The sequence below is a fragment of the Neophocaena asiaeorientalis genome, unplaced genomic scaffold, assembly GCF_003031525.2.
Source record: "Neophocaena asiaeorientalis asiaeorientalis breed wild unplaced genomic scaffold, Neophocaena_asiaeorientalis_V1.1 scaffold56, whole genome shotgun sequence".
In the NCBI taxonomy this organism is placed as follows: domain Eukaryota; kingdom Metazoa; phylum Chordata; class Mammalia; order Artiodactyla; family Phocoenidae; genus Neophocaena; species Neophocaena asiaeorientalis.
The window spans coordinates 144299-163981 of NW_020175837.1; the positions used below are offsets into that span (position 1 = coordinate 144299).

General features: G+C 34.9%; 1 protein-coding gene across 1 annotated transcript in view; it reads left to right on the forward strand.

The window, feature by feature from the left end:
* Positions 1–19683, forward strand: part of CDK13 (cyclin dependent kinase 13) — a 107925-nt gene that overhangs the window by 24163 nt on the left and 64079 nt on the right. The window contains 4 exon segments of the mRNA XM_024732945.1: positions 4826–5485; positions 11089–11259; positions 12650–12789; positions 14886–15056. Coding sequence (XP_024588713.1) covers positions 4826–5485; positions 11089–11259; positions 12650–12789; positions 14886–15056 — 1142 coding nt within the window.

A 19683-nucleotide genomic window follows, 5' to 3' on the forward strand; every position in this document is an offset into this window, starting at 1 on the left:
GTTTGTCATTAGTGCATAGAAACACAACTGAGTTTTTATACTGATTTTGTATCCTGTAACTTTACTGAAATTGTTTATTCTAACAGGTGTTTGGTGGAGTCTTTAAAGGGTTTTCTGTCTGTAAGTTCATGTCATCTGCAAACAAAGAACATTTTCCTTTTCACTTTTTGATTTTGATGTCTTTTATTTCTTTTTCTTGCCTAATTGCTATGTTTAGGACTTCCAATACTGTGTTGGATAAAAGTGGTAAGAGTGGGCATCATTATCTTATTCCTGATCTTAGAGAAAAGTTTTCAGTTTTTCACTGTTGAGTATAATATTAGCTGTGGGCTTGTCATATCTAGCGTTTATTGTGTTGAGGTGTGTTCCTTCTGTGCCCAATCTGTTTAGTTTTTATTTTTATTTAATTAAAAAATTTTTTATTGGAGTATAGTTGATTTACAATGTTGTGTTAGTTTCTACTGTACAGCAAAATGAATCAGTTATACATACACATATATCTACTGTTCTTTAGATTCTTTTCCCATATAGGTCATTACAGAGTATTGAATAGAGTTCTCTGTGCTATACGGTAGGTCCTTATTAGTTACCTGTTTTACATATATTAGTGTGTATATGTCAGTCCCAATCTCCCAATTTATCCCTGCCCCGCTTTCCCCTCTAGTAACCATATGTTTCGTTTTTATAGTGAAAGGATGTTGAATTTTATCAAACGCTTTTTCTGCATTTGTTAGGATACTCATATGATTTTTTATCCTTCATTTTATTAATGTGGTATATCACATTTATTGATTTGCGTATGTTGAACCATCCTTGCATGGGAATCACTTTCATACCTTTATGGGGGCTTAGCAACAAGATATGAATGGACATAGCTACTATTAGCATGTGAAATAAGCAGGGTAGAAAAATTAGGCTAAAAAATATTGTGAATAGTGACTACCATAGGAGACATCACATGCATTGAACGTTTCCACCATCCCAGAAAGTTCTATTGGATACTGCTGTTACATATTATTTTATATAATGAGGGATTGAATATTATTATAGTAAAAATTTTAAGAATCAGTGTTTGCTAATTAGGCACAATTGCAGAAGACCTGGACTCTTGGAGAGATTGTGTGATATAGTCTAGTGAACAGTACACCATGCTCTCTCTCTAAGGAACACTAACCGAATTAACAGTGAGCACTAACCAGTTGGGTTTTAGATACTGGATTTTTTATCCTGGTTCTGCTTTTTTTTTTTTTAATAAATTTATCTATTTTACTTTATTATTTATATTTGGCTGCATTGGGTTTTCATTGCTGCGCGCAGGCTTTCTCTAGTTGCGGCGAGCGGGGGCTACTCTTCGTTGCACTGCACAGGCTTCTCATTGTGGTGGCTTCTCTTGTTGCGGAGCACGGGCTCTAGGTGTGCCGGATTCAGTAGTTGTGGCACGTGGGCTCGGTAGTTGTGGCACGCGGGCTCGGTAGTTGTGGCACATGGGCTTAGTTGCTCTGTGGCATGTGGGATCTTCCTGGACCAGGGCTCGAACCCATGTCCCCTGCATTGGCAGGTGGATTCTTAACCACTGTGCCACCAGGGAAGCCCCCAGGTTCTGCTTTGAGTTGTATGAATTTGCGAAAGCTTCTAAAAAGATTCTGTAATTTCTTTTTTTTTTTAATTAAAAATTTTATTTATTTATTTATGGCCATGTTGGGTCTTTGTTGCTGTGCATGGGCTTTCTCTAGTTGTGGCGAGTGGGAGCTACTCTTCATTGTGGTGTGTGGGCTTCTCATTGTGGTGGCTTCTCTTGTTGCAGAACACGGGCTCTAGGCGTGCGGGCTTCAGTAGTTGTGGCATGCGGCTGCAGTAGTTGTGGCTCGCGGGCTCTAGAGTGCAGGCTCAGTAGTTGTGGTGCATGGGCTTAGTTGCTCTGCAGCATGTGGGATCTTCCTGGGCCAAGGCTTGAACCTGTGTCCCCTGCATTGGCAGGCAGATTCTTAACCACTGCGCCACCAGGGAAGCCCCGTGATTCTGTAACATCTTAAAAACATTCAAAACAAACAAGAAACAGCTAATATATGGTCACTGTAAATTTTACAGCACAGAAATATTAGAAAAAACATTTTTAAAAAGAAGAAAAATCTTACCTATAAAACAAGGATGTGCTATCTACCATCCATTTAAGTTCTTTTTATAAGACATGACATAATTCATTATGTAGTCTTAGAGATCCACTTCTCTCTTACTCTCATAACTTTGTATGGCTGAAGTGTTAGATCATTAGTAAAAATAACCTAAACTTGAGTTTTGTGTTTTTATTTAATTTTAGATTCCCAAAATATGTTTGTTATAAATAGTAAATATGTAATTGAAATTGATTAGCAAATATGCAATACCTGAGAGAGTACAAGTTTACTAGGGCAGGAAATTTGAAAAGTTAAGGAACTTTTTAAGAGAAATAGAAAAATTGGAGAAGAATGGAGTGTGTGTCTAGAAGAATTTCAGTTGGTTTAGGGATCAAATACCATAAAAATGTCATTTCTGAAATATGTATTTTATAGGTCAAAAATTTTTATCTTTACTGACAACTTTCTTATCTAGATTCTGTGCAGAAGAGAATAAGAATTTTAATAGGCCAGAGGAGTTACTTGTGTTGGGATTTTATCTTTGTATCTGTTTTCTTAAGTAAAGTTTACTGATTATAAATTTCTTAGTTAAATATTATTTCTGTGTCTGTATGAAGCTGATGACCAGAATCTTGCTAGTGTGGGAAAGTTAATTTAGGAAAAGTTCTGTGCTGTTACCTCTGATGAGACGACAGTCTCTTTGCTTTCTCCTGCTGTGATCAGGGGATAGTAACTTGACATAGCAGTCTTATTTTGAGGTCCAAGATTCTGAAGGCAAAGGAAATTAAAAGTGTGGCCAAGTGTTTCATATTATGACACTTTTTGTTCCTATATTAAAGTTATCCAAGATATTTTATAACCAACTTATTACTTTATATTTAGCTAAACATTTCCTCTCATTTCCATGAATAGTTGTAAGCTCATTGATGATTTTTATGATTGATGTATATGAATATTTGTTAAGCAAGTGTTAGATTAAAATGTTTACTAAACCAGTGTTCCTGTTAACCTAAAATAATGTTACATAAATACTTTATGTAAAGTATGGGGTTTGAAACACTAGCTCAGTGCTGAACACTAATTGGCCCTACGTACATTTTGAAATGTTTCTGAAAGAATAAGGGAGAAGTTGAATTTGAGTTTATCCTAAATCTAACCATCATTTGTCTTCATACTAGAATTGTAAAATATATTGGATAATACATATGTATATATTACATAATATATTAATGCCAAATATAAACAAAAATTTCTAGTTCTTCCTTTTCTCTTCCCACTTTAATTATGGGTTCTTAGGAATTTCTTTGCTTCATTTACCAAATCCCCTACAAAATTTCAATAAGAACTATCTCCATGGTAGTATGTTAATGTGTTGAATGTGACTCTGTGTACTTTAGAATCAAAAGATCTGGGTTTAAGACCTGGCATACAGTTAGGTTCTAGAAGGTAACAGAATCCAACTCAGATGGTTTAAGAAACTTTAATGGAGGACTACAGAGATTGGGGTGGATTGAGAAAACTGACAAGGGATGTTTTCGTTAGTTACAGAGGGAAGCTCGAAGGGGCAAGGAAAATACAGTGTTATTAGAGCCTGGTGAGAGCTGTGGAGAAGGCAGTGCTTGACAGGAGCCATGGTGGTAGAGGGACAGAGCTTCTGCCACAAAATGTGACCAATAGGAAGGAGGGAGCTGGAAAGAAATAATCCAGCTTTTCGCTGCCTTCTGATCTGCCAGTGATGGATAGCACTGGAACCCAGAAGATGCATCTGTTGAGGTCAGCCTCCTTTGGGCAAAGGGTAGGGCAGAAGAGTATTGGAGGGATGGGGTAGTGGCAACAAGATAATAACCAGTACAACTACTAATGAGATTGGGATTTGACTTCAGGTAATATTTTAGATTCAAGTTTTATCTACAAACTGCAGATACTTTACTGGGGTTGATGTGAGCATTAAGTGAGCCATATCAAATATGTCAAAGTACTCTGATAGTGCCTTGGTCTTATATTTTTTTAAAGTTTTGATAAGGTGTGGATTTGAAAAGCTCAGCTTCATTTCTGTTGGTGCTGTGCTGCATTTGTTTCATAGAAACTTTGGTTGCCACCATACTTTTGAATATACGTTAATTTTTGTGTTTTCCAGTGATTTTTGAGAAGTGAAATGAACAGTCATTGTTAGATAGTTCCCAAGATTTAGACTTTTTCTTACTGCCTGATGACAGGTTTCATTTTTTTCACTCTTGGTGTAGACAGAGCACTACTTACTCCTGAACTTATGCATGGGGGGCTTTTGAGTTGTAGAAATTGTCTCCCTGGTAAAAGTTTGGTCAGACTTCACCCTGCTACTTCTACCATTGGTGTTGTCCTTGTTGACTGCTTCTATTTTCTTGAGACAGCAGTAATGCCTTGTCATAGTTTTTCCTCCTAATTCTTACAGTATTTCTTTTCATAGAGATCTACTTTCATCCAGCCCCATCTTTGAGCATTTGTAGGCCAGACTGAGATCAAGAGTCTATTTTCAGGAAAAGTATAACCAGCAGATAATATTCTACTTGAAAGCACTTTCTGCTTTTAAAAAATTCTCTCACAAAAACTATATTATGATTTGGAAATTAAGTAATTTCTATTTCATTTCACAGCCTCAAGTTAGGAGTTTTTGTACACTTCAAACTGAACTTTTCTGAGTTACTGACTAAATCTTAATTATCTTCCACCAGACGGTCTGCCAAATCCCGAAGCAGAAGCCCATACTCATCTAGGCATTCAAGATCTCGTAGCAGGCACAGATTGTCTAGATCCAGAAGTCGTCATTCTAGCATTTCTCCTAGCACACTAACTCTGAAGAGTAGCCTGGCAGCTGAATTGAACAAGAATAAAAAAGCACGAGCTGCAGAGGCAGCACGAGCTGCAGAGGCAGCGAAAGCTGCAGAAGCAGCTAAGGCTGCTGAGGCCGCTGCCAAAGCTGCCAAAGCTTCAAACACTTCTACACCTACCAAGGGGAACACAGAAACTGGTGCCAGTGCATCACAAACCAACCACGTGAAGGATGTGAAGAAACTTAAAATTGAGCATGCACCTTCTCCCTCAAGCAGTGGAACTTTAAAAAACGACAAGGCAAAAACAAAGCCACCTCTTCAGGTAGCAAAGGTGGATAATAATTTGATTGTAGATAAAGCCACCAAGAAAGCAGTTGTAGTTGGAAAGGAGGGTAAATCTGCTGTTACAAAGGAGGAACCAGTATCTCTTAAAGAGAAAACCAAACCACTTACACCAAGCATAGGAGCCAAGGAGAAGGAGCAACACGTGGCTTTAGTGACCTCTACCTTACCACCCTTACCTTTGCCTCCCATGCTGCCTGAAGATAAAGATGCTGATAGGTAAGTGCAAAAAATTTTGTCAGTGACTGTTTAAAGAAAAATCTAAGTTTGAAATGAGAAATTATTTGACCCCCACCAAAAAAATTTTATAATGACTGTTAGTAAGTGAATTAATTTTCTTTATTGTGTACAACTTAAAATGAAGCACATGGCTTGTAGGATGACAAAATTATAGCTTATGCTAAGAATTCCAGGTAAAAATTGCCATTGTCCTGGGATACAATGTATGTTTCAGCTTGAGCTTGAGAATTAGAAATGTTGGTATTTTCTTTGGCTGAGTATTCCTTGGTGATACTACCGGAGACAGGACATTTTATGAGAGAGTCTGTCCTGGTTGATAATAGCGTGTATCTTGGTTATTCTAAGTGTTTTCATTGGCCTTATAAATTTATTACTTTAGGTGGCTTATAAATTTATTACTTTAGGTGGCTTTACGAATACATCACTTTTTAGTGTTTTATTGACTTAATTTTTTGCAATTAGAGATTAATTACATATTATGGAAATGTGTTTATGCTTTCCTCTAAATTGTTTACACATTTCTGCTGTGAATGTTGGGGGTGTGGCTTGTACTTTATTTTGAAACATTTTTAAGAGGATGAAGGTAAGAGTAAATGTAAATGCACTTCTAAGAATGTTTCTCAAATGTATGCTAGGATAGAAGCTTTATGCTGTTGTGTGATATTTGCCAGTTGACTTAACCTTTTTCATTCTTATTTTTATGAAGAAATTATAGCTGTTCCCCTCCCCTTCCCCTTTTTGTTAAAAAGCAACTATATGGTCAGTTTTCCTAGCTGACATCTGAGAATTTGAAAACAAGTGGATAGAAATTCCATGTGGGCAGGTCTTGCAAGTGCTCACTTTGGCCAGCATTATGACAATTTTATAATTTCAAACAAACAGAAAATAAAGTATTGAATATAATTTCTGTGTTTCATGCCCTCTGAGGCATCTTTTTTCTACAACCAAAAATGTTGCTGAGGGACTCCATCCAATATGATCAGGTGTTATCCAGTTATACTATTCTAATTGTGGTATTTGCAGGTTTGCCTGTTCTCTAGGAACACCAAAGGGTCATAAGAGTAGTGATGTGTAATTTTGATGAGTCCTGGAGTGGGCTGTCCAGGACAGAGAGGCATGAACGCAGAATTGAGTCACTTCATTAGTGAGAATAAGCCAGTTGCTGAGAATCTAGTGATTCTGGACCAGTGAGACTGGTTGTTCTCTACCTTATTTTTCATATGTGCTACAGGGGTAAATTTTTAGTGGTGATGTTTTCAAGAATTCAGGATGTGCCCAGGTGACTGCTTATTAAGGAGGATATTCTTTGTGCATCTGTTTTTAACAAGATGGTGGCACATTTCATACTTGGCCATTAACAAAATTTTTTTGACCCACCTTCTTTTCTGTCTTTTCTCTTTTATTGTGTCTTTGCTCTTTTTGCTTTGAAAGTGTTTGTATGTTTCAAGCATATTGAAGTTTTTTAAGACTCCTGAGTACTACTACTGACATGTGTGGCCAAAGATCGATTCAACATCACTTATAGCCACTCTTCTTTTTTTTTTTAATTTTATTATAAGTATATATTTTTAACATCTTTATTGGAGTATAATTGCTTTACAATGGTGTGTCAGTTTCTGCTTTATAACAAAGTGAATCAGCTATACATATACATATATCCCCATATCTCCTCCCTCTTGCGTCTTCCTCCCTCCCTCCCTATCCCACCCCTCTAGGTGGTCACAAACCACCGAGCTGATCTCCCTGTGCTATGTGGCTGCTTCCCACTAGCCATCTGTTTTACATTTGGTAGTGTATATATGTCCATGCCACTCTCTCACTTTGTCCCAGCTTACCCTTCCCCCTCCCCGTGTCCTCAAGTCCATTCCCTGCGTCTGCATCTCTATTCCTGTCCTGGCCCTACGTTCATCAGAACCATTTTTTTTTCTTTTTTAAATTCCATATATATGTGTTGGCATGCGATATTTGTTTTTCTCTTTCTGACTTACTTCACTCTGTATGACAGACTCTCGGTCCATCCACCTCACTACAAATAACTCAATTTCGTTTCTTTTTATGGCTGAGTAATATTCCATTGTATATATGTGCCACATCTTTATCCATTCCTCTGTCAGTGGACACTTAGGTTGCTTCCATGTCCTGTCTTGTAAATAGAGCTGCAATGAACATTGAGCCACTCTTCTTTTTGATGCTCCAAATTTGATTGTCTGAAATTTGGCCAGTGGGAACTCCTTTATGCTAACTCCTTTGTCCTTTTGATATGACTCATTTTATTTTTGAGTGCTTCCTTGCTTCCTAGCCAAACAATATCTTTTAGGCTCACTTTGAACTTTGCTTCTCTCCCAGCCCTGGAATCCATTACTCTTCGAAAATCATAAGATAGACTGTTAACTATATGTTTACATGTAATAAATCATTTTTTTTAAAATTAGGATCATACCATGCACAATATTCCTTCACTTCTTTTTTTTTCTTTAATGTGTTGGAGATCTTTCCAGGTTGGTAGAGATAGGTTCAATATTCCTGTACATGGAAGTGGATGCATCACTCTCTTATTAACTATTCTGTTGATTAATGGATACTTAGATTTATAATTGTTTGCTATTAAATTCTCCTTATACATTAATATTTTATGTACATGTGAGCAATTTTTATAGGATAGCTGTGAGGTCAAAGTATCCACATTTAAAAATTTGATGGAAACTGCCAAATTGAATCTTAGTAAGATTGTGTACCAATTTATGCACCCAAGTGTATGAAACTGCTTCAGCTAACACTAAATATTGCCAATTTTGAAAATCTTTAAAATATGTGATTAATTTTGCATTTTTCTGGTTATATAGCATCTTTCTAAACATTTGTTGGCTTTATTTTTCAGTGAATTGCTTGTTCATGTTTTATACTGACTTTTCCTTAAGATTATTATCTTTTTTCTAATTGATTTATAGGTACTGCTTATGTTAGGGGTCTTGACCTGTGCCTCTCACAGTCTTTTGCTTGTCTTTGAGACTTATTTTTGTTTTTGGCTACATGGGTGTTTTCCATTTTGAATGTAGTTGGATCTATAATTTTTCCTTTAAAACTTACAGGTTTAAAACATTTTTAAAGGTTAACTCACATCTCACAGAAATTTGTTTTTGGTTATTATATGTAGAAGAAAGACATGGTCTGATTATGTGCTCTCTCGCATCACCCCTGGACTAATAGATCAGTTGTTGCTAATGTCATTTACTGAATAATCTATCTCACTGATTTGTGGTACCATATATAAAAATTCTTATAGATATCTGTGTGTTTCTGGACTCTATTTTTTATTAACATATTGTATTATTTCTTTGCCAATACTTTTTTGTTTTAACTTCTTAGGTGCATAGTATGTTGGCTCTCAAAGTCAGATTTCTATTATAGGAGTAGGTAGTAATGTAAAAGTAAAGGGATGGAGTAAATTACTGGTTAGTGAATAACCCGGCCATTCAGCCTCAACTTCAACACTGCTATAAATGAACTTGGGCCCAGTGTTGGCATTTTGTGCCTTTATTAGACAGATTTTATGATCATTTGGCTTGTCTTGCTTGATTTTTGTTTGGGACTTGGTTAAATGCAATGATTAATTTGGAGACTGACAGATTTACAGGATTACAGTTTCCCATATGAAAACATCATTTCTTTTCATTCATTCTGGTCTAGTTTTATGTTCATCAGCCATATGTTTTAATTTTCTTCTCTTGGTCTTATACATTTCTGGTTAAGGCATTTTGTTGTTTTTTGTTTCTGTAGTATATGGAGACTTTTAAAAACTCATCACATACCCTATTTGGTTATTGCAGGTATTCAGTGAAAATATAATGTTTTTAATTATATAGTGTTATTTTTGGAAACTAATATTTCATTTCTCTTAAGTCTGGGAGCCTTGCTGAATTTGGTAGTTCATATAATGATATATTTGAATATAGGCAGTCTTTTAAATGTTAAATTATAAGTAAAATTAAGACTTCTAGCCTCCCCTCCCCCCCATTGATTTGAATTTTTGGACAAATGCAAATTTTGGACTGAGGTCTAATTACAAGTTAGAGACTACAGTTCTCTAAATAAATTATTTTAAATAGAATTATTTTCAGACAGAGTTCAAGTGGTACCTTTCCTAGAAAGAAGCTTTTACTGTCTTTCAGTCCTGAGTTAGCTACCCTTTAGTACCATATTACTCTGGAAATTAGTCTGTACAGTACTTTATCCTGCTGCTTTCTGATGCCTCCAAAAGACTGTAACCTCCTTTCTGAGAGGAACTGTATGTATCTTAATGTATTTGTGAATTGTTTTGTTGTTAAAACTATAGTGCCTATGTAATACCTAGCACATAGACCTGTATAATGAATATTTGTTGAATGGAGGGACATGAAAATTGAAAAGTGGGCTATATGACACCATTACTATAAAAATACAACTGCAGTCCAATTTCCTTTTGAGCTTGTTTTCCCTATTAAAGATTACTTTCTAGTAACATGGGGTTGTGAAGGAAAGTCACAATTTTATTGATAGTTTTTATCAGATGGTATTAAAAGACCGTATATTGTACAATAATATTAAAGTCCAACATGAGTAGGAGAAGTTATAATTAAAATGAAATGATTTATATTGTTAACATCATTAGTAGTTTCTGACCACAGTAGTGTAGTTTCACTAAAATTTTTAATTCTGGGACTCATAACTGCTATGAAAGTATGTGAAGTCCAAATTTTATTATCGTTGTAATATTCTCTTTCAACATGTTATATTGTTAAACAGATTTTGTAGTGTCTGGGAGGTTTAAAATAATCAATTACCAGGTTAAGATATAGTTTAAAAAATCAGAGGTCTTAATACATTCAAAAAAGTATAAAACTAACTGAGCTTAATTTTCACCTGTAATTCTGATAAGCTAGAGCCTTAAAAATTTTTTTAAAGAATCATTGTCCAATTCAGGAAAAATTAATTCTGAAAAGGGATGAAGCTAAATTTGTTCTTTGTAGTTATTTAAATGGGCCAGATAAATAATAGCATGTGGTTTATTTATTTCTTAAAACAAAATAGCTTTTTGTCTGTCTACCAGCATCAAACCAAATGCCATTATAAAACTAATGAATTTTCCCATAAAGCATGACTAGTTGACTTTCAGTTTTAATTTACAGTTTTATAGTAATTCTATATCTTTTTTAAAAATAGACTATTTTTTAGAACAGTTTTAGATTTACAAAAAAGTTATAATGATATTACAGAGGGTTCCCATATACCCTCCACTCAGTTTCTTCATTATTAACATCTAGCATTATTAGTATGGTACATTTGTTACAATTAATGAACCAATATTGATACATTATTAGTAACTAAAGTCCATACTTTGTTCAGATTTCCTTAGTTTTTATCTAATTCTGTATCATTTTTGCCCCCAAATTTTATATTTTTGCAGTTGAATATAGTATATTATTTTAGCTGGAAAGTAAAGAAACTCAGTTTAGTCTTTTGCCATTGTGTGCTATATAAATGCATTTTTATTTCTCAGTGAAATAAATTTTTGTGTTTTATTTGTCTGACTCCTTTCTTTTTAGCTTACGAGGAAATATTTCAGTAAAAGCAGTTAAAAAAGAAGTAGAAAAGAAACTACGATGTTTACTTGCTGATTTACCACTGCCCCCTGAGCTACCAGGAGGAGATGATCTCTCAAAGAGTCCAGAGGAAAAGAAAACAGCAACACAGTTACATAGTAAAAGGAGGCCTAAGTATGTGCTTGCTTTCTACCTGCTCTTAAATTGGCCAGAGATGATTCTGGATCATCATAAAATCATAAAGTCCAAAATTAAGTTTAAAATAATAAAAAATGTACTCTTTCAACTTAAGTATATGAATAACTTTTATTGGAGCTTTGAAAAAAAATTTTTTTCATAATTGCCTGAGTACTTATTCAGAATGACTCATAAAACCAAATTAAATTTTCCCTCTCAGTTTGTAATGTATTAATTTCTTGGGATATTATATATGTTGAAGAAAATTTCTATAATTAAGATATTTAAAAAACAAATATTGAAATTGGGCAAGGTGGAAATCAGCATTCAGTGAGCCCAGACAAAATTAGTAATGGGCAAGCTGCTATGTTTTCCTTTGCTTTTATTTGCTCCCATAACTAAATGCATTCTTGATTTTGCAAGAGGTGGAGTGGAAGAAGGTTTGAAATCTGTATCCTAAATTAGCTTCAAGTAAGTGCCTAGAGATAACTCTTTCCCTTGAAACCTGTTCATCAGTTAAGGGCAGAGGGAGAATGATGATTCCTTTTTTTATTTCTGCTTAACCAAGGGAAAGTGTAAGTAAGACTTAGAGTTAGATCTGATTTTAGAATTGCTGTTTCACGTAGTGTCTAGTATAAGAATATGAGGTGATTTTCTAGTGTGGAGTAGAAAGCTAGAAAACTTTAAAAAGAGTCTCTCCTTGAGTATTGTAGCTTTATTCCTTTACTTAAATTCTCTTACCTGCCAGAATATTAAGATACTACAAAATTACATATCTTTTTGAAGAATATCAAATATTTGTTATATATAATACATACTTAAAATGTAGATTCCTAAGGGTTGATAATATTAATATTTTTATACTCTCTTAGACTGAAAATCTTTCTGGTGCTTCCATTTTTAAGATAATTTTATCTAGCCATAAGTCTAAATTTGTCAATACGCTTTATGGTTAGATTTTTGGTAAAGTTCATTATTAAACTTCTGGTTTTTGAAAGCAGATAAATATATACACATTGGCAATGAATGAAAAAATACTCTGGAGGTTGTTTAGAGAACTTTGAATCTTTGAACCGGTGTTGGTTTTGTCCCCTCACTGAAAAATTATATTGTATTTCTGAAAGTCCTTCATACAAACTTTATTACTTCTCTTTCCCACTTTAAGTGTTAGTCTACAGAAGGAGAGTCAGTATGGAGAAATACCTTGACTTTCATGATAATTTATAATACCACCTCACAGTGTTGCCTGTCTTGGATGATCACAAGTATGCAAGGGTGAGGGGAAATAAATGATTTAAGATTGGGTATGGAGGGTGGATATTGAGTATTAAACAGTTTATTCACTTTGCTTGATTGTATATAAAAACTTCAGAACTATATTTGATAGAATATGTGGGCCTCGCTATGGTGAAATCAAAGAAAAAGACATTGACTGGGGAAAACGCTGCGTGGATAAATTTGATATCATCGGAATTATTGGAGAAGGTACCTATGGACAAGTTTACAAGGCCAGGGATAAAGACACTGGTAAGAATGCCAAATGCTTTGGATCTTTGGGCCTATGGAATGTGCTTAATTCATGTTTCTCTTCTAATGTATAACTTGAGGAATTTTCAGAAAAAAAAAGTTAAATTTGGATTTATCATGGTATTGTTGCATCTTGTTTTTTGTTTCGTTTTATGTATGCACTTATGTAAGATATGAGTACATGTAATGGGGTGTATATACATACATGGTTTTTTGTTTTGTTTTGTTTTTGGCTGCATTGGGATCTTCGTTGCGGCATATGGGATCTTTCATTGTGGCGCGTGGGCTCTTTGTTGCGGCACGCAGGCTTGTCTCTGGTTGTGGCACGCAGGCTCCAGAGCGTGTGAGCTCAGTAGTTGCGGCACACGGGCTCTCTAGTTGTGGTGTGCGGGCTCCAGAGCACACAGGCTCAGTAGTTGGGGCATGCCGGCTCAGTTGCCCCATGGCATGTGGGATCTTAGTTCCCTAATTGGAAGACGGATTCTCCTTTTTTTTTTGTATTTAATAAATTTATTTATTTTATTTATTTATTTTTGGCTGCATTGGGTCTTGGTTGCTGCGCGCGGGCTTTCTCTAGTTGCGACGAGAGGGGCTACTCTTCGTTGTGGTGCGCGGGCTTCTCATTGCGGTGGCTTCTCTTGTTGCGGAGCATGGGCTGTAGGCGCGCGGGCTTCAGGAGTCGTGGCTCGCGGGTCCTAGAGCGCAGGCTCAGTAGTTGTGGTGCATGGACTTAGTTGCTCCGTGGCATGTGGCATCTTCCCGGAGCAGGGCTCGAACCCATGTCCCCTGCATTGGCAGGGGGATTCTTAACCACTGGGCCACCAGGGAAGCCCCGGAAGGCAGATTCTTAACCACTGGGCCACCAGGGAAGTCCCCTGAGAGAAAGTTTTAAAAGGCCTTGGGGCAGAGGAAAAAGTAACTGTGTTAGACGCCATGTATTTTACTAATAAATAGTGCTTAGAGTCAGTGTTTAATCTTTATTTATAATTTCTTGTTGAAGTAAACCAATAGATAAAATAGCATAGGTGTTTGAGGGCACTTAGTATAAGCGAGGCTACCTTATGCATAGAAACTCTGAAGGCAGTTATAGCATGCAGCAATAAAGTAATATTTATCATGATGATTCTGCATTATCAAAAGAGATTAAATTATAAAACAAGGAATCATACATTTTAGATTTCTATTAAAAAAATCAAGTAATTTTTAATGATTAAAAGGAAAAACGTCCTTCCTTTGGAAAATTTGTAAGTACAGAATTCCTTCTTTTTCCCCTACAAAGAAGTGGAATGAACAAACTTCTGTTACAGTGAATTTTTTCTTATAATAGGATTTGTGTGTGTTTCAATATTTAGATTATCTGATACAAAACTCACTCATATGTAAATTATGAGGCCATTTAGTGTTGTGGGAAGAGCACATAGTTTTGAGAGAGCTAAACCAGATTTTGAATCCCAGTTTTACTACTGGGTAACTGGGCATCTTTGGACAGGAATAGATCTGAGCATATTTTCTTATCTGCACAATGTCCAGAGTTTTCTCATCTGTTCAGAGAGATTTTATGCATGTATAAGCATATTAGGTATATTTAGCCTCCCCTCTTCACTTTTTAAAAAATGGTAGTGTAATATATCTACTCTTTGTTATCTAGCTTTTTTCATTTAGTATATCTTAGTATAAAATAACAGTGCTAATAATATAGACCTACTTTATCCTTTTTAACAGTTGTATAATATTCCATAGTTTGATAAATATCCCTTAATTTATTTAACCAGAGACTTTTTGAACCATAAATATTATAATTTGGTATATTGGAAACTAAAATATATTTTGTGGTTTGTAATTTCAAGAGGTAGGAACTGAAATTATGAATTAAAATAAAAATTTAGGGAATTCCCTGCTGGTCCAGTGGTTAGTACTCCACACTTGTACTGCAGGGGGCATGGATTTGATCCGTGGTCAGGGAACTAAGATTCCCACAAACTACCTGGTGCAGCTGAAAAGAAACAATAAAAATAATATTAAAAAATAAAATAAAAATTTTAAATGTTACTTAGTTTTGTCAGCTGGTAACCTGATTTTATTTACTTTTCTAATAGGAGAAATGGTAGCCTTAAAAAAAGTACGCCTGGATAATGAAAAGGAAGGCTTTCCCATTACAGCAATTCGAGAAATTAAAATTCTCCGGCAGCTTACCCACCAGAGTATTATCAATATGAAGGAAATAGTGACCGATAAAGAAGATGCTTTGGATTTTAAGAAGGATAAAGGTATGTGTGCATATTTACATAACCAATTCTGTGTATTCATGATTTTCCTAACTTATAGATTTTGATATTGACCATTTGAGGATTTATTAGGTACATTAAAAATATTGCCTTAATATCAAACTCTATTAAAATTTTTTTAAAATTTATTTTATTAAGCTATAGTTGATTTACAATGTTGTATTAATTTCTGCTGTACAGCGAAGTGATTCAGTTTTACGTATATATATATTCTTTTTCATATTCTTTTCCATTATGGTTTATCACAGGATATTGAATATAGTTCCCTGTGCTATAAAGTAGGACCTTGTTGTTTATCCATTATATTTGTAATAGTTTGCATCTGCTAATCCCAAATTCCCAATCCATCCCTCGCTCCGCCTTCCATCCTCCTATATAACATCATACTTACTGGTATTACAGATGAAATATTCACTAGCAATATTTTTTCGGGGGGGCCTCAATATATAATTTTTAGTCTTTATTTTTTAGTGATTGAGAAGCAGTTTATAGTAGTATTAGAATATATTTACCTTACATTTTCAATGTTATAATGTCTCAACATACAAGGAAACTTTGTGGTAGGCATATGTATTATTTCTAAAAGTATGGCGGCAAAAATGCCAACCTGAAATTGCTTTTGATAATCTATAGTGGTATATTGTTGGCTTTTAGCAAAAAAAAGCTGAAAAGAAATTAGTGTGCTTTTTAAAGTAGTTAACATAGGGTATTTGATGGGTGAAAGAAATGCTCTACCTCCAGCAGGTTTTAGATCTTTAGAGTAAGATTTTGGAACTAAGGTTGACTCCCTTATAGTCAGTGGTTTTCAAAGAGCAGAATTCTTTTTGAAACTAAATCTAACATAAAACAGATTAAAAAGTAGGTATGTTCTGATTGAACATGGTACTTAGCCTCCTCCCATCCCCAGCTATACACATCCACCATCTTATTCTTCTGGGGAACACAGTAGAAAAATGATTGTTGTTATGTATGGTAACCATTTTTTATGAAGGAACCTCTGTTTGAAAGTATTCTGTATGCCCTATGGAAATCATCAGAATCATCTTTTTAATTGATATAACTTCCATTAGTTTTTTTCCCGTAATAAAGCCCATATTTCTTAGTCTGACTTTGAACTGGGTTTGTCTTTTTCATGTTATTTTTCACTACTTCTTATTGTGTAGTAGAAAGGTTACCTGTTTGACTTGGGTTAGAATGTCTGGGGTTAGAGACTTAGCTTTTCAGCAAGGCTTTTAGCCCTTCTGAGCCTGTTATTTCTTTACCCATTAAAGGGAAACATTATTTCTCTTACTGTGTAGTGAGAATTAAATTAAGATTTTATGCATGAGGGTGGTGTGCAAATACTGTTTTTCATTAATCTTGTTCTATAGCCAAATTAATATAGTTGCTTTTCCTCCACATACCCTGGACCTCTGTTTTCCTGATCTGTGTGATCACATCCCTGTTTATTTCTCCAACCTCAACCCCAATCCGGTTTTTCTCATTGCTCACCAAACTCCATTCACATCGCTCGTTTGAGTCATCAGATATGCCAGTGCACTTCTCTGCCCTGAAGCCTTTCTTTACACTGGGCATACACCTCTCCAGCCCCAACACAAACACACACACACACACACACATACACGCACACACATACACACGCGCGCACGCGCGCGCGATTTAAAAGGCAAATTTCTCATTCTCTAGCTCTCTGCCTGAATGTTGCTTTATTCATTAGTGAGGTCTTACCTGACCAATCTTCCCACTTTCCACCACAGTGGCCTTAAGAAAACATGGTTAAGTGGTTTCACCATGGGTATATTTTTGTGCAGAAACCTATAGATGCTGAAGGAGCTTCCTCTGAAATAATCGAGGGAATGCAGGCGAGACAGACAAAATAATTCTAAATTTTTTTCCTAATGTTTTCATCTTCAAGCAGTTGCATTTCTTTTTACTCTCTTTGAGGGAATCTTTGAACTATTTTGTCTGTTTCTCAGTCTTTTTATTGTTAGTGTGAGGTATAAGAAAACATTTCCTATACCTCTAGGTCTTTAGTTTCTGCGTGGGATGCAGTTACTTGTATTAATTTCAGTAGTCTTGTGTTCATACTTCCCTGTTCATAAGGTCTTCGAACTAGACTGTTAATTATTTTGCAACAGAAGCTTTGCTTTGTTATTTTCTTCTTTCCACTGAGGATTATGGATTTACAGAAAAATGATTTCTGAATGAATGTAATAATTTTCAATGAAAAATTTTAATGCAGTTTATAATTCTCTGGGTAGAGGACACTTTTTGTTTTGCAGTTATATGCAGTATAAAGTAAAATGTTAGTCATTGATCTCCATATCAAAATGTAAATATTTAGTATTCAGATGAAAAACAAACACTGAAATAATGGTATCACTACAACAAAATAGTATTTTGGTACTTAAAATTAACATAATATCCTGGGTAACGAAAACCAGTATTAAAATTACTTTGTACAAATTAAGTTAGTTGTAATGCTCTCAATACTAGTGTTTGTTTAATGAGGGAATTTGAGTAATCTTTTAATTTGGAATTTTTCTAAAAATCAATAAAACAGTTTTCTATAGTAATGCTTATGGTAGAGTGTCATTATATGGTTGAGGGAAGCAGTCTTAAATGTCACTTCCTCTATAGTCTCTTGATTCTCACATGGTGCTCCCCTATGCTTGCATTCCATGTTATACACAGTTCTATAACGATGTTTTCTATTTCAACTTAGTCATTATGTTTTTATCTCTTATTCCTATTGAAGTGCCTGCCTGAGGACAGAGACTGAGTTTTATTCTACTTTGTGTTCATAGTGTGCAGCACACAGTAGATTATCATTAAATGTTGAATAAATGAATGAATGAAATACAAAGGTGAGAATGTTCCGTGGAGTAGATAGAAAGTTAAAGATGGGTGCTATTTGGATAAGTAGGGAGGAGGCCATTCTAATTCATAATTGTCATAACGTGTTTTATGAGGCAATGAAAAATTGGCATATCCCCTAAAAAAAAAGTCTTGCTTCAAAATTATCTTCCCTGTCTCATTTTCTTAAAAATCTGAATTCATTCCCATAATATAGAACTGCTAATATTTTGTGGGTTTTGTGATGAGAGCATTGTTGATCGATTTGTTCATTCTTTCCATACATGTTTATTGTGCCAGTTCTAGACTTGGGCTGGCCAATACAGTAGCCACTAGGTAATATGTTTATTTAAATTTAAATTAATTAAAATTAAATAAAATTAAAAGTTCAGTTCCTTAGCTGCATTAGCCACATTTCAGGAGCTCTGTAGTTATACATCACTACTGACTGCATTTTGGATAGTGCAGCTGGAACGTTTTCATCAAATCAGCAAGTTCTAATAAATAATGCTTGAGATACACAAGGTAAAAAAAAAAATCTGGTCCCCGACTCAACCGAGTTTCTGGGAACCAGGTGGATCAGTACTTGCTAGAACTAAACCAGACTAATATATGAATGACAGGCTTTTTTCTGCCCAGAAGTTTTCCCTTATTGTTAACTCTTTTAATCTGTAATTGCCAGGATTTCAGTTGTAGGTGTTGAGTTTCAAAAAAAGAGAAAAAATTTAATGCAGGCTGTGGGATCTACCAAATAAGCAAGAGAACTTTGTTAAGGAGTCTGTACCTACCAACTGTGTACTGTGTCTTCTTTTTTTTTTTTTCCTACCTTAAAAAAGAAATGAACTTGCAGGTTATTTTATTAAAGATAAAATTTTCCTGTGATGGTGGGGCCTCCAGCAGCATGTTGAGGCAGGATGGAAAGTCACTTGTAAGTTTAAATTTTTTGTATACTGGGGGCTGCCTATATTATGTTATTCATTTTGTCATGTAAATGATAAAACTTAGTCTCAGTTGTACAATTTATTTGTATCTGGTATTTTATGTGAAGTTTCCAGTTAAGGCTCTAGGCCAGGGATGCATAGTTTTAAGATCCTATACCCTCTTTTTGTGCAGTAGTACTACTATTTAGAATTAGTAACTTTTTTTGAGTGGGGCAGGGAAGGAGAAAGAAAAATGTTAGACTTTCTTTTCTTGATTATAAAAGTGATGTTTATTGTTATAAATGTGGAAAATAAAATGACCCAGATATTATCACTATTAAAATTTTCTATATTTTTCCTAATGTGTCTTCTCTCATATTTATGATTATTTATTCCCAAGCTGAGGTTCTGCTTCTTTCATTAATAACATGCTTTTTTATTGGAATAATATGTCACTTGGATGGACCATATTTCATTCCTCCATTGTTGCATAGGTTCTTTCAGGCATTTCAACTACTGTTTTCTATATTGAAGTGTTATACTGGGAAATTCTAGCAGTGATTTGTAGCTATTCGTATACCTTTAACCAGACAAGGGACTTTATCTGCTAGAAAAAGTCCTAACCAATTCTGAATTATAGGTTTGGTGAGAAATGAAGTAGTGAGTGAAGTAGTGAGTGATAAAGGTCCTGTATAATGAGCATATATAATCCTAGCAGTCAGTGAGTCCATAGACATTGGAACCAGATTTCCTTCCATTCTAATGTCCTTTTGCATAAAACTTTTATTCACATCTGATTATTCCCTTAAATTGATTATAGAAATGGGATTACT